At 38.8% G+C, this 16,141-nt stretch overlaps 2 protein-coding genes across 5 annotated transcripts in view; both read left to right on the top strand.

Annotated features, from left to right (window-relative positions):
• Window positions 1-342: 342 nt before the first annotated feature.
• On the top strand, window positions 343-6,846 carry ndufv2 (NADH:ubiquinone oxidoreductase core subunit V2). The gene is made up of 8 exons (XM_054596781.1): window positions 343-469; window positions 1,498-1,560; window positions 3,269-3,331; window positions 3,845-3,961; window positions 4,110-4,278; window positions 4,726-4,835; window positions 6,422-6,498; window positions 6,630-6,846. Exons 1-8 carry the CDS (start codon window positions 428-430, stop codon window positions 6,721-6,723), a joined length of 735 nt encoding a protein of 244 aa, XP_054452756.1. The 5' UTR covers window positions 343-427; the 3' UTR covers window positions 6,724-6,846.
• A 1,349-nt stretch (window positions 6,847-8,195) lies between these two features.
• ankrd12 (ankyrin repeat domain 12) overlaps window positions 8,196-16,141 on the top strand; it is a 34,481-nt gene continuing 26,535 nt past the window's right edge. For 2 of the 4 annotated variants that reach the window (XM_054596778.1, XM_054596777.1), the window contains exon 1: window positions 8,196-8,731. The gene's annotated coding sequence lies outside the window, so the exon portion shown is untranslated. The remainder of the gene's footprint in view (window positions 8,732-16,141) is intronic. The other 2 variants (XM_054596780.1, XM_054596779.1) reach the window with 1 other exon arrangement.

Here is a 16,141-nt window from a genome sequence, read left to right as displayed (position 1 = left end):
ATTAAAGTAATAGTTTTAATTAGCATCTCGCTTTTATCACTTATAATATGGATTGTATCATTGCTTTACTGAGAAGCACTTTGTTTTGTGGTAAAAGTGTTACAATTTGTTATTGTGTAAATGTTATGCACATTTCATTATTATAATATGTAATAATGTGTAATTAAACACATTCGCTCTTTTTATGCCCTGGAATATTTGTCGCCGGTAAACGTTGCATTACAAATGTCTAAATGACTGTTCAAATAAATGACTCTGGGATCGATTCAGTTGCACCCCTGACTCCTGACGTCTGACGTAGTGTCTGACGTCCTGACGTAGTGTCTGACGTCAGACCCTTCCAATCGAGCGTGGAGCTTGTGTTGATGTCGGCTGCTGCTGTCCCCTCCATTTAGTAACGCACTGGGACCAAACTTCAAGCCCCAAGATGTTTCTGTCTGCTGCAGTTCGCTCTGCAGTATCGCAGACGGTATGTTTATGATATTTCTGATGGTTCTGGGTAAAAATATAAATGCTCTTTTTGGACAACTTGGAGAAAAAAGCTATGACTCCTCACAAGGGCAAGTAGCGGAGGCCGCTAAGCTAGTGTTAAGTAAGGCTGGGTTACGTTAGCATGCTAGCTAATGTAGCCTACTGCTGTCAAGCGTTTACAAGGTGATCGTTGCACAAAATGAGCCATTCAAAGGAAACGTTTGTCTTGAAATGAGCATTTACGTATTTGACATAGTTTGGTTCAGAACATGTAGCGTTAACATGCAGGTCCCCATAACGTAAATCATTACGTTAAGATGCAAACTAGAACAACAAGGATGCTTCTAACTATTGTAGAATACGACCTGTATTTCTACCCCTTTTAATGTGCAAATGTCAATGACACCTACAGTACCAGTCAACAGTTTGGACACACCTTCTCATTCAACTACTTTGAAGAATCTAAAATATAAAACATATTCTGGTTTGTTGAGCATTTGTTTGTTTACCACATAATTCCATATGTGTTCCTTCATAGTTTGGATGTCTTCAATATTAATCTACAATGTAGAAAAAAATAAAAATAAAGAAAAACCATTGAATGAGAAGGTGTGTCCAAACTTTTGAATGGTACTGTATACCTTTACAAACTAGTGCTCAAGCTATGTTTATGTGAAGGTATCCCATGTTGTGAGGGTTTAAGCTTCTTAGAATTAAATAGTTATAAACAATGACTCGAACAGTCAGATTTTTAAATCTTTTTAATCTATCTAATAGTTGTTTATTCAAAGAATGTCCATTATATAATACCCTCAAACTATGCCTTGTTGGACTTGACACACCGTCTCTTAGGGTAGACAATGACAACGTCACCAGTTTGCATCTTTTTAATTTTCCAGTCCTTTCAGGTAATCGGAAGCGAGATATGCCCGCCCAAAAGACTCTCCCTTAGGGAGTTAATGTTTCAATTCACACACACACACAACCAGGTATTTTATTCTGACTTCTTTGCCTATGTATTTGCAGGCCAGACAGGTGAGGAGTCTGCATCGGTCTGCTGCACGCGCTGGAGCTGGTGGCATCTTTGTGGTGAGTTACAGTTTTTTTGCCAAAGTCAAGAAATGTGCGGAAGAGGTTTGGAACAGAGTAGCCAGTGCAGTGTAGGCAGGCTTAATTTGTCCAGTGCTTGTTGAACATCTCACAATTAACTTTCAGTGTTGAACTGGACACAGTGGTTCACATTGAATCAGCAGCTTCATAGAGAATCATCGGAATAATTAATTTGTCATAATGTCAATATGCTTCCACCCAAATCTGTGACATAAATGGTACCCTAAGCTTGGTTATATGGGGCAGAATATTAGTGGTTTTCAATTCGGTTAAAGCAGATTTAATTTTAGCTCCTAAATCAGGGACTACTTTTACATGGGAAAGCAGTGAATGCACTGAGTTACCATCAACACTGAAGGTGCATAGAAATAGACAGTCACATTTTTCTTTCTGGTGCTCAGAAATATTGCTCTTATTGCTGACCTGTATTCCCTTGTATCAGTGTGATCAGCCCAGCTGTAATAGAGAACATGCAAATAATATTTTAAACCATTACTTTTTATTATGTCAAAGCATCAGTCCATTACGTCTATTTTAATGACCTTTCAGTGCGTATGTGGCATATTAATTTACTGTGTTGCAACATTTTATTTAAAGTATGAAAATAAAATTTACAATATGATGCATTTTCAGTGGTTAAAGAAAACACATATGGGACTGGGATGAAAGATTTAAGATTAAACACCAGGATTAAATCAAAACAACAATTCTTTCCTTCATTCTGTGCTCTACATTCTGGAGATCGAGGTTTTACTTGTCCATCAACATTATTATTAAAAAAAGAATGCCTGTTTTACTCGAGAGTTAACACACAATACTGATAAATAAATCTTTCATAACCACGAACTTAAGTCAGTTGAGTTAACGACTGTATTTACCTGTTATTTACAGGTGGTCATATTATTTGTACAAGTTTCAGCCAATACAACTAATGTATAGATGTAATCCATGTATGATTCAGCAATATTCTTCTGCTTCTATTTTTGCTGTAATAATCCTTAAGGTGTTAGTTTTCAGAAGCTCTTAATTTATCCCAGTAGCTTCCTTCAGAGCCTATTAGAGCCATGCTGTGCAACAAAAACATCACATGTTATTGTCATGTAATGGAAACATGCCATGGTTTCATTGTCCCTTGATAGTACAGATGTTTTTAAATCTGTGACTGGCGAAAAGTAGGTTTGGCTGAATTGTGTTTGAACTCTTTGGGAATTGGTTATGCTGTCTTTTAACACTTTTACCTTCAAACTCCATTACATTTCAAGTTGTTCTTTTTCTTAATTGCACAAAGGATATTTGTTGCTCACAAGGGGGCAGTGTGTGCAGAAGCCCAAGTAATTGTTATCTGTGTTGAGTCTTTTCAACGGTTTGATAGCAGCACCTGTTTTCCCCTGTGGCCTTACATGGTGGGTTATTCATATTTTATCAGATCTTATTAAATACTATACATAAGCCTGTTGCTCACATGAAAGCGGTGGTTGTTGGAAAAAAACATCTATAATATTGATTTAGGCATCATATCCATGTACAACATAAACAAAATATTCAGTCAAAAGTATTAGCTTCACATTTTTGAAACGGGAACAAATATAAACTGGCAGATAAATGCTATTTGAAGATGACTAAGGATAATTATATCTTTGAAAACTTTGTTTACTGTCCATTTAAAACTGTGGTATTTCTGTTTTAGCACCGAGATACTCCTGACAACAATGCAGATACTCCTTTTGACTTCACTGAGGAGAACAAAATGGTAAGGTTGACCTGTGTTGAGTAGTGCATTCAGTGGAAGCACTGACCAATATCTTATATTTCCCTGCGTCAATTGATCTGTTCTGATTTGTCTGTACAAGTCTTTAAATACAAATTCAGACAAACAAATTGAACAAGTGAAACAGCATTTGTTTCTCTTGTTTCAGCCAGAATATTTATTTTCACGTTGTTTTTATTTTAATTTTTTTTATCTATAAAGCTGAAATGTGATTAATTGGTTTTCTATTGATATATTGTTAAATGAGTTCTTGCCATTTTAATGGACAGTAAAATATAAGCACCTGATCATTATCACCAAGGTGAAACAATGATTATTTTGTTGTATTCAGCTTCACATTACTTTTTAAAGCTGATGTCAATCCATATACCAGGATCAGTGCATTACTTGTAAATACTGTTCAGTTAATTATTTTGTATGAACATTTGATAGTTTAAATTGGTCTAATTATTGTATAATCATTGTGTAACTATTTTTCTGTTTGATCCCTTGTAGAGGATTGAGGCGATCATTTCAATGTACCCTGTTGGACACAAGCAGGCAGCCACCATCCCAGTGTTGGACGTAGCCCAGAGGCAACATGGATGGCTCCCTATCTCTGCCATGAACAAGGCACAGAGTTTCCTCTGCAATATTATTTTACAGCTGTGTGATGCTTATTGAATTCGTTGGAAAACATTTTAATATGAAAGGCCATACAACACCATGTCTTGTGTGTCATGCAATGACACGGTGAATGTTTGTAATTGTTTTCATTCAGGTTGCTGAGGTTCTGGAAGTTGCTCCAATGAGAGTGTATGAAGTAGCGACCTTCTATACCATGTTCCTGCGTCAACCCGTGGGGAAATACTTCATTCAGATCTGCACAACAACACCCTGCATGCTCTGCAACTCAGACAGCATCCTGGAGGCCATCCAAAACAAACTGGGTAAGAGAGACATTTTTTCAGTTTATGGTGCGACACCAATGAAGAGATGAAAAGGCAGATGACATTTGCTTTTATTGTGTATATTTGAGATAAACAGAGTTCGGGAACAAACTTGTAAATATACAATTGTTATATATACACACAACAGCGAACTGTAGCAGCAAACAAGAAGACATATCAGCCTGAAATCAAGCCAGACAACTTCTGCTAACCTTCTTCAGTCTGTGTAGCATTCAATAGAGCATCCTCATACTAGTTTGTTCTTTCAATCAACCAACCACATAGTGAGGCTATACTAATAGTTATAACTCACCTTACAGCTGTGTAATTTTAGGTAGCACTGCTTGAGTTAAAATGATTTGTTGTTTCCGTAACATAATCTTCATTTTGTCAGAAAAGAGTAGCTAAATATAAACTAAATAAATGTCTTTATTTGTTTTCCCACAGGTATCAAAGTTGGGGAAACTACCCCCGACAAGATGTTCACTCTAATAGAAGTGGAATGCTTGGGTGCCTGTGTGAACGCTCCAATGGTCCAGATCAACGACAACTATTACGTGAGTGTTTGACTACTCTGTGCAGATGGCCTCATGACCGAACAGTATAACTAAATAAACAAAATAAGGTTAAAGGCTGAAATCTGTCAGCCCTTTTTAAGGAGTGCTACCATTTTTTATTTTCTTTGGAAGCCAGTACAGGTGTGATTCAGCCTACGCTTGTAAAGTTAAAACTAATAAATTTAGGAAATGGAAACCATGGCAGAAAAAACAATCTTATGACTGGAATAACATATTTGTCTTGTGCAAAGAATCACTTCAGGAGCCAGATAAGATATAAAAAGCTTGTTTTTATCTTAAATCATCCTGCACTCAATTGTCATGGGAAGTTTAGTTATTGCAAGCCGAGCAAAAAGTGAATGACCCATTTAAAATAAATGTGGCTGAGAAAGGAGAAATTTTCTGTAACACCTCAAATTGTTGAGGTGTGATCACTGGAGGCAGAACAGGTACAATGTGTTAACATCAAGAGTAAGGTGGAACTGAGTTTAGCATTTTATCTGTATAATTGGTACTCAGAAATGCACTCATTCTGTCACCTATTGCATGGACTTGGTTTTATTTAATTTATTATTTGGCACAGTTGTAGCCACTTAAGCACTGACTTTAGGAAAAACAATGTTATATTTTTAAGGGGATATGAACCAACAGTTTCATTACCTGTTATAGCACATGGAAATTTACTTTATCTGATTAAGTTTCAGAAGCAAGAAGCACCAGATGGCAGAAGTCATTTTCTGTACAAAAATGGTTATTTTTAAATTTGAAATGGGTTATTATGGAGGAAGTCTGGTCATTTTTTTTGACAGTGAAAAATCTCCATAATCCTCAAAAGCTACTTGAAATATTACAAAAGTAGTATTTCAAGTATTTCCTCTTAACCTCCCCCTCTCTCCTTAGCTTTGAACTGAGTCGTAAAACCTGGTAAATAGTTAACATATTTGCACCTCTGGTTTCCTTGTCTCGAAGTCAATTGTTTTTTTGGATGGGTTTCTGATAAGATGTCTGTAATAAGGTCTGTCGTGAACACATGCTAAATTTATTTTGATGTTTTTTTCTACCTTATAAAAATACCACCCTTGTGAGTTTTTAAGATTTTACTTGTCTTTAAAAGAAGGTTGCTAACAAGTGGCTGAATGAGACTACAAAACGTCATCACGACCAGTAGTCCGCCTTTACAGCCTTGTTGTGTATATTTGAAGTCATGTGACCGTGATGTAGTTAGTTTATATCCTGACGCTAACTTTTTAACTTTACATAGAATTCACGCTTCAAAAATAAAAGTGAGGTTCATTTGTAAAGATTATTTTACTGAACTTAACGTGTATGTATCGTGAACTTTGCCATGGAACTTGTTTTCTGCAATAATCAAAAATGTAATGTAAAAATCCCGTTAAGTAATTGTCGAGGTAACCAGAGTAATGCTGACTTCCGGGGTCGCTTGACGAAAATACGTCATCCCTGCAGCTCTCTATACAGGTTGAAGAATTTGAATAACTATTCAAAAGTTAATTATCCAGCACAAGACCACTATCAATGAAAAGCTGGCTTTCTTCATATTCATCCTGCTTTCTTCTTGTTTTCAGGAGGACCTCTCACCGAAGGACATTGAGGACATTATTGATGAGCTTAAAGCAGGCAGAGTCCCACTACCTGGGCCCAGGTACATACAAAAGCATCATGAATTAACTAGCCTACTATATTTTTCTGGTTGATCATTGAAATTTGTTTGTCTGACATTGTATGTGCACTGACTGGCCTTTAAGACATTTTTCCTTTTTTTTTTTTTTACAGAAACGGGCGTTTCTCCTGTGAGCCTGCAGGTGGATTGACTTCTCTGATAGAGCCTCCTAAAGGTCCAGGATTCGGTGTAAGACCGGACCTGTAGACATTTTCTGCCACCATCTGCTTTTGTTAAAAGCAACTTGTCCCTGAAGCTGATATAAAGCTTAATTCAAACATGTTGTGTAAATAAATTGTTCATATACCCGTGCTCAAGGTGTCATGGTGTCACTTACAGGATTCCAATAATGGCAAGGTAAAATAACTGCATTAATGTTACAGATTATATATTTATGATTTGTCCTGTGGGATCTCTGAGTCACACTTGACAATAGGGCTTTGAATATAAATACATAGGACTGACACTAGAAGTCTTATTCTGTAAGTATTTTCTGGCATGTTTAACAATCTGGTATTGTACAGAATTATTATTCTGACATATCGGGGAACCGTAAAATTAGTATCTGTAATTCTGTTAGAGAAAAATACTATTTTATTTTGTTAAATATAACAGAGCTTTACCTCACGACTAACGCCGTGCTCTAAAAGAAAAGCAGCTTATGACGCAGTTTCCATTGTCAGTGTAATTTAGGCAATAGCTTTCTCTGACAAGCTCATAAAGGATTTCACTTGACTACCAATCATACAGTATATACATTCAAATGCCTTTAGAAGAGTCATGTGCATTTATCATGTGAAATTGTGGCACATTTAATGCTTGCAAACCAGTCCATGCACCAAAACTGAAAAAACACATCCAGATTTGTATTTCTGGTCAGCATTCCTAATGCAATGATGGCAAAGATTAAATCAAGTCATTGGATCACATACTAGCTGTACTGAATACAGATTACTGATAGGCTTTCTGCGATTTATTCAAGGCTACCCAATGCCATTTTTACTATCCAAAAATAAATCTAACAATATTAGAATTTTAAATCATTACATGTTTGTGATTGAAATGATAGTCACCAGGTAATAAGATATCTTGCATTTGTGTTGCAAGATTGATTTAAACAAGGATTTACATGTTGAATACCCCAAGCTCTTAAATATGGATATGATTAATGGAGGCTACAACTTCATTTCAAAATTACCTTGAGTCTTAAAACAAAATTGAATTACTGGTATCCTAAATGAGCACTTTGAGGAGTCAAAATGTTGTTCTGGTCATGTTAAATGAATAAACCGATTTACTCAGGAATTCCACATATCTTTAGTTAATCCGGTTAAGCTAGTTATAATGTTAACCCTTTTCCTACAACTGCTCCTGACATTTCCATCCTGCCCCGGTGGCGTTTTCTCGTGTCTAGCCGGTGCCCCTCCCCCATTCCGGTTTCCTCTTGCGACTTTCAAGCACTGCTCTGCAACATAGAACATTGTGCACCACGGCGCATGCGCACAACACACACACACACCATGATGCAAATGCCACTGCGCAACCGATTCTGAGCGGGCCGATGCCATCAGTCTCCGGGCTGTATAAGCGGGGCTAAATCACACACACGATCAGGCTTTTGTTTTAAATTAAGTTGACACCAACATATTAAACCATGCTCACATGATAGAAATAAACAGCTGTTAACATCAGCCGTGATCTTCGAGAAAGTTCCCACTAACAGCAGCGGAAAAGATGACGTCAAGTGCCCATTACTGTTATTTAACCTCCAAATACAGACGCTATACGCAACCACGGACGCTATAAACGCCACTAGCTGACACAGGGCGAACGCTAGGAGAACGTCTAATCGATAAAAGTTGCGAGTTTACTCACAGCACAGACAAAACAACGAGTTAAAACCGTTTCCACACATACCCATCTATAGTCTATCCAGCAGACGGAGACGTTTTTTAAGCTCGGTGGGGCTCGGGCGGTCACGTGACTCCCCTCGACCAATAGGAACGCCGCTTGCATGTTTTGCTGGGCTTTTCTCGGAGAGGACGGGCGACGAACGGCTGGGATGTTTTCAAACCCAGCGATGAACGTCACACAGCCGTAGGCTACGGTTAAGCTCCAATATTTAGGAAATAACTCTTTATATTGCGCAATTTCCCCCCCACAGATAGCAGAACCTGCATGAGTCAGTTGGGGATACGTGTGGCCCAGTTTGAAGGTAAGCGGAGAGAACAAGGTTTGTGTTTGAATGCCTCGGATCATACACAGGGAGGAGGAGGAGGAGGAGAAGGGGGGGTTTACAGCGAGCGTGCTAACGGCTGAGCTAACGTGAAGTAAACTGCGTTCGAAAATGGAACGTTGTGTGTCTGCGTGCGCTCGCTAGAGTTCTATGCCACGTGCGTTACACACAACCGAGTGCGTCGCGAGCTGGAATGTTCAGCTTTTATTTTTATTTTTTTATAAATCTGCGTTTAGAACACTCGTCGCCTCTTGAAGCGGGAAGACGGGAAGCCGAGAGGAAAATGTCGAATGGCGAAGCACAGAGAGCTGGGTTAGCCCCGAGACAGAGAGGCTATGTCGGGCTGGGAACGAGCTCGCTAGCTAGCTTAGATTAAGCGCTGAGGAGGGAGGAGGGGAGGGGGGGGGCAGTGGAGGGGCTGCAGCGGGCTTTTGTCTCCGGCTGTGCTCTTCTGTTTTTTTATTTATTTATTTTTTAAATACCGCCATTAAAACGTGGATAACCTTTTTTATGTTGGCCGTATGTACACGTGCAACGCATTTCGGGACACTAGCTCGTTGTGTTAAGTTGAACATTTGAGCGCTCAACATAAGCAAGCACGAGCTACATCACCCGCGAGGTGGGTGGTGGTGGTGGTGGTGGTGGTTTTGTAATGGTGAAGCCAGACGCCACCATATGTTTACCCACAGCGCAGTCGTTTGGGGGGGTGGGGGGTAATTACTGTTTTAAATCTAGTGGACATGTGTGGTTATGTTTTGTTTTTGTGTGTGTGCCATTTCATAGAAGAAACCAGCATAGCTTTGATAACCAGGAGCTGGCGCCTCGCAGCCGATGACTGTGACATCTTGGGGGTGTGTTGCCTGATGCAAAAGCAGCCTGTTTTTAGATGCCTGTCCGTGCAGACACCACTTAAAAGCAACAAAACGTCGAGCTTGGAATTTAAAACATCCAAGAGATATTATGTTGAGGCAGAATTTAATGATCTGTGTGTGTATACATATACTGGCATACACATGTATACACACACACACACACACACACACACACACACACACACACACTGTTAATATTGAGAGGGGAGAGGAATATTTTGCCAAAGCATTACCATACATTTGACATACAGTACCAGTCAAAAGTTTGGACACACCTTCTCATTTAATGGTTTTTCTTTATTTTTATTTTTTTCTACAATGTAAAAATTAAAAAGATGCAAACTGGTGACGTCATTGTCTACCCTAAGACACAATTGACATTCTTAAATAAACAACATAACTATTAGATAGATTTAAAAAAAGATTTAAAAATCTGACTGTTCGAGTCATTGTATATAACTATTTAATTCTAAGAAGCTTAAACCCTCACAACATGGGATACCTTCACATAAACATAGCTTGAGCACTAGTTTGTAAAGGTATACAGTACCATTCAAAAGTTTGGACACACGTTCTCATTCAATGTTTTTTTTTTTTTTTTTTTAATATTTAAAATTTAAATTAGTATTGAAGACATCCAAACTATGAAGGAACACATGGAATTATGTGGTAAACAAACAAATGCTCAACAAACCAGAATATGTTTTAGATTCTTCAAAATAGTTGAATGAGAAGGTGTGTCCACACTTTTGACTGGTACTGTAAATACAAATGTATCAAAAATATAACACTAAAGACAAACATTGCACATTATTTGAAGAGTGTCTACACTTCTGTCACATTTAAATGCAAAAAAATGTTCAACCATGCTGGTATTGCCAGGTATAGGAACGTGGGGGCCTGCACATTTTAATGCTTTCTTAAAATATTTTGTGACCTCAACATAAGATATTTTTTAATTTCGTGAACACAAGGGAAAGTGTGCCTTTCTGTTGCTAAACACTACTTGGGATTACCAAATGTTCACGCTCAGGAAGAAAAGGCTTCTGTCAACAATATACGGTAAAACATTCCATGATCGCGAAAGGGCTATTTGAATTAACTAAGATATTGCCAGAGAACAAACTAGTTATGTCATCAAAAATATGTATGTAACCACAAAGAGCAACAATACAAAATCTTTTCCCATGCTCCTCCTGGACCCTATTTAGGAATTTATGTAAATTAGTATTTTTTGAGTTGCTAAAGGCATTATTAGCGGAACAGGTGTTTGAACACAATATATCTATATATCTTCAAAGGAAAATTGCCAACCACTATTTGGCCATTTACTATTATTAAATTGATGGCATCAGTCTGTGACGTGGCTTGAAGACCTCATCATATTGGAGAGCAGCATTTATCCTTTTATATGTTTACAGTTTCTTTGTTAACTTCACAATAGTGGTGCTGACAAAATAAGCATAGATAGGAAAAGTAAAGTATTCTGTTTTATGTCCATCACCCTCCTCTAAACCAAAAACTATGCCTTCCAATGTCTGTTCCATAGGGCTGATTACTCTGCTGCACATGCCGCTCGCAAACCGCTCAAATAATGGCTTACCTATTCTGCATTTAGGCGGCAGTAGCATTATAAAATGCAGAATTCGAATGCATAACAGCTGTTAGCATAGACAACAAGGTCAGCAACTCGTGTAAATCGTTATCCATGTTGAATTAACCACTAGTAGTTGCTTGGTAATCAAGGCTGTTTGTTTGTTTTCCATCTGTGGAGTAATGAGTCAGAAGGACACGTTGGGACTGCTGAGATCCAGTCAAGTCGCGGATGGGGGTGTCCGTGACATAGTTTCCAAAGGTCACCCTTTCTCCTCATCCAGACTGAAACGCGAACCAGAGTTTTAAATCTAAGACGGCGTCCGTCGCCTTTTCAAACGTCTAAAACACAGGAGAAGTGGGGACGCTAGGCTTAAACGAAGCAAAAGGCAAAAGGTTTACATATTAAAACGTAGTAACGTAGTAGTCTTGATGTATCTTGAGGACGCATCAGATGGTAATTTAGCTCGGATTGAATGAGAAGTCCCACTGTGCTAAAGGTTGTAGTGTGAAAATGGAATGAGGAAAGTAATTTATATTGCAATATGTCACCTTACAGTTTATGTCGCCCTGTATGTAGGAAAGGCTGTGTTTCTTGACCTCCTCTATTAATCTCGGTTGAACTTAATTAAATGTTTCAAGGAGTATATTTTACTCTTAACATCACACTAATATTTTGATTCTTCTTAAGCCTATTTATGTTTCACATTTCGTCTCTTTGGGAAATATTTGACGCAGATTAAGCAAACATTAGCTGTGCCCCAATCCAGCGGCTGCATCCTTCGGAGGGTGTATTTGTAGACCGATTGCGTCACAGCGGCCGCGAAACGGCTGTCCCATTTCAACGACTCCTTCTAATGCGGCCGACAAATGCAGGCTACTTTTCCCAGATTTGGAGGATACAACTGATGGATCCTTCACGGCCCAACATATCCCAAGATTTTATTTTATTTTTTTAATGACATGGTGACTAGTGGACCAGCAACGGGAGAATTCACATTTAAATGTAATTATTGGGTTTTAACTCGCGTGAATATCTACAGATACAAGTGTTTAAACTAAATACAAGGGGCCTGATCAGATCACACTTGTTTTAGGATGATCGGTTCATTTATGTGACGCTATTTTCAAAGGACCCGGCCGACGTAGACCGCGAAGGCTGGGTCCTCCGAAGGCTGCAGCCGCTGGATTGGGACACAGCTTATGTGTTAGTGTCTGGTATTGGACTCTCGCATCCACTTGGTTCAACAGGAATATCACACTCCTGTTTGTTTGTAGCCCTATTTTGTCCACCTATCTGCAAACCCTCACCATGGGATGGGTTTGCGGTGGTGTAGGCAACAGTCAACAGTGTGCAGATTACTTTTGCGAATGTAACTGAAGGTTGACATTGGGCCTGTCACAAGCAATCCCAAAGCATCTATTAGTTTTGATAGATGCAATTGCGCATTGCAACCGGACAGCAAGTGCTTGAGAGAGAGAGAGAGTGTGTTCGAGAGACAAACGCACTTACTTTTACAGTCCTATGGAAAACACTGATTTCTGGCAAAAGAATGTCAATGTTCATCAAAAGACAGACACCTCTTTATTCCTGATGGTGGACATCAGGAATAAAGGTTTTGTGCTCACATGATATGATCAGTTTATTGGTAATAATGATCTGTAGAATCCTAAATATCTGAATCATTGATAGCTACCGCGCTACGTCAAACGTATTGCTTAGCTTTGGCACACCCTTGAATTTCACAATTTAGAATACGCAGCTCACCTTCAGCTAAGATGAAGTCTACTCCAAAAACACTGAAGCCTTGTCCAGTCAATTTGGGGGGCTGCCACTGTCTGCATTCATAGATTCCCTTTTACCCCCTTAAACCCCAACAGGTAGGTACTGCAATGCTGCAGGGAGTTTTCTGGCAGTTTTAATGACCTTGCTAACTTTAGTTTTTTGTATTTTAATATGATATTACTACAAACGTTATCTTGTGATGCTGCAACTACTGCAAACATTGCTTTCAAAGTATGTGTTTAACTGTCACTGCCAACTGGTTAATGCCACCATTAAATCTCCAAGCACACTATATGTTTGGGTTGGGTCAATGGTCAGATATATGTTGACCTTAAATTGATGACTGGGAATTTAATAAGCCACTTGGCTTCCACAACCCGAATATGGCCTGATATTCTGTGAGACTGCAGGGTGTTTTTTTTGTCAGAATTGGGGTTGCAGATGTTAATTTCCTCTTCCTCACTTTTTATAGAAGAGTTTCCTTGACATATCCATTTGATATTGGTTTTGCTGCTTCCCCAAAGCTTTTTCTTTCACAATTACCCATCCATCTTTCTCACATACATTAGGCTTGTTTTATTGCTTACCCACTGTGCCTGTGCACAGTTTGTCACATGGTGTGATGGTCGGGTCATTTATTGGTGCAGCCTGGAGAGAAATCTGGAGCATTTAATTTGATGGAAGGATCTCTGCACAGATGCAAATGCACTTTTATTGTTGTCATATACAATGACATTGCATAGATGCGTGATCGATATGGCAATATAAATGTACATAAACCAGCTAGTCTGTAGCGACAATATCTCTAATATTTCAGAGTAAATATTAGTAGGTTACAACTACAACGATTAAGCGTTGTTTGTTTTTTTTTCCTATAGGAATATTTCATCTTTTGGCGGCTAGTTGGAGTACTTTGAGAGTATTTTATGTTTCTGCTCTACATAATGATCATTTGAAAAACTGGATTCTTGATAATGTTAATGGAAAATAGTTTGTTACAGTCCTGCTTTGGTGCTAGTCTGAAGATTTTATGACTTTCAGCCAGGGAGTCGATTTTGCAATATTGTTGTCTATAATTACCGTGGCGACATTCAGGGCCAACATTCATCCTCTCAGCTCACCCTTATGCATTGACAGACATGTCTGGATGCCAAAAAATGTTCCTCTAATTTCTCCCAGATCGTGAAAATCAGATGGGGGGGGGTCAGCAGTCACATCAGTTTTACATGTGCAGTCCAGGCAAAAGTTCATACAAGCAGAGAGAGAGGTACGTAGCAACGCAGATGTCTGTTAAGGAATACAGCCCCAAGAGAGGCATAATGGACAGTTTGATGTGAGGTATGTATTGGTAACACAATCTTAACAACCGGAAATCCAGTCACAATAAAAATAACAAATTTGCTTAATTATATTTGGACCATTTAAAGATAACATGGCTTGTTTACTGGTACAGAAAGAACTTACTGTATATGGAACTAGGGAAAGCATACCATGGCTGCTATAGACTTTAAGCCTCTTAGTTAAAGAATAGGGTATTCATCAAGGTGCTGTAAAGCAGGAACAATTATGTAAGGACATACAGTGTCCCTTTGTGGTCTGCTTTAGGAGTTGTCTTTTTCATCAGAGAGGATTTGTTTTCAGGAACGATGGATCAGACACAGTGCGCTTAGGCATCTTATTTTCATAGCACAACACTACTTTGTTGCATACCTCAACAGACTGATGGATGTGTCCATGGCAAACGTTTTTTGCATCACACATTTTAGGGTGGTATATTAGGTAATTTAAGAAAGGGATAATAAGAGGAGGTAGGGTAGTAAAGTGACCTTCACGTGGAGGTGGTTGGGTATAAATGCAGATCAGTGGAATGGAAAAGAAAGTGTTTAGCCATAAACTAATCATTATTCTACCTGGAAAAAGATAGAAATGCTTCTGAAATAACACAAACTAAGGTCTTTTAGTGGTGGACAGCAAATTTTGTTCTGTGTGAGCCTCATTTCACTGAATATTTAAGCTCTTTTTCATGTATATATTAAGAGGAATCCTTAGGATTTGAGTTGTTCCAAATCCAGTATCTGAAACGCCTTTGACACAGCCTCAGCTTCAAAACTATACCGTGATATACATTTTAGGCTGTACCGTCCAGCCCTAACTTTACCCTGGAAAATCTGTTGCGTTATATGATAAAAGAAAGTTCAATGGCATTCATTCTCTGTATGCATATGTTCATGTTTTACAAAGGGTTTAACCTAAGCCAGTCCATACAACGATACCAATCCCACCACAGCCATACAGGACTAATGGTATACAGCTGATAATAAAATATAATCACTGGTATCAAATCAGTACTCTATAGCTGCCAATACCAAGTTCAGGTGTTGGAATCGGTATCCTTAAGGGGAAAAAAAGGTATTCACAACATTGCTAAGTATGACTCCTAAAGTTGATGCCCTTTGCCCTTCATTAGCAACACAGGCCTGTAATGGATTCGGACTCTAGTAAAGCTGTGAAGTATTGGCCTTTTAACATACAATGAATGCTGTTCCCCTTTTTTTTTTTTTTTTTTTTTTTTTTTGGGTGGTCACACCGAAACTGTCTCTTAAGGGAAACCCCCCAAAACAGTCAGAGTTTTTGTCTTACTCTTATTCTTCCTATTGTTTAGGATTCCTTCTAACGCCGGCTATATGACGGTCTGGAAAGGTTATAATAAATTAAATTGATAAAGAAAGCCTTAAGCAGAAAATAATCAGGTTACTTTATTCCGGACAGCTTACAGTTCTGCTCTGTATCGCTTTCATTTCAATTTGTAGACCTCATTTATTGTGTTGCAGTTCAAATGACTGTGAAAGCACTAGTGCCGTTTATGAGACGAAGTGCCTCTAGCAAAGCTCTGCAGTTGGCTCCATCGGGCGCATATCTGCGTCTTCCAGAGGCCGAGCACGTGTGAGTTTGGGTGTGTGGGGGTGGGGTGTGGGTGGGTGGGTGTGTGGATATTTGTGTGAAGTGGGTAGAGCCTCCTGATTACACAACATGTGCTAGCCTTTACCAGCAGCTGAATGTGTGTAGAGCATTGTTTTTGTTTGGTACGTTGAGTGTTGAGTGTTGAGTGCAGTATCTCGGCTGATCTCGGTTTCCCTG

This window comes from Anoplopoma fimbria, chromosome 3 (genome assembly GCF_027596085.1).
Source record: "Anoplopoma fimbria isolate UVic2021 breed Golden Eagle Sablefish chromosome 3, Afim_UVic_2022, whole genome shotgun sequence".
NCBI classification, from domain to species: Eukaryota; Metazoa; Chordata; class Actinopteri; order Perciformes; family Anoplopomatidae; genus Anoplopoma; species Anoplopoma fimbria.
This window is presented reverse-complemented; position numbering and strand designations above follow the sequence as displayed.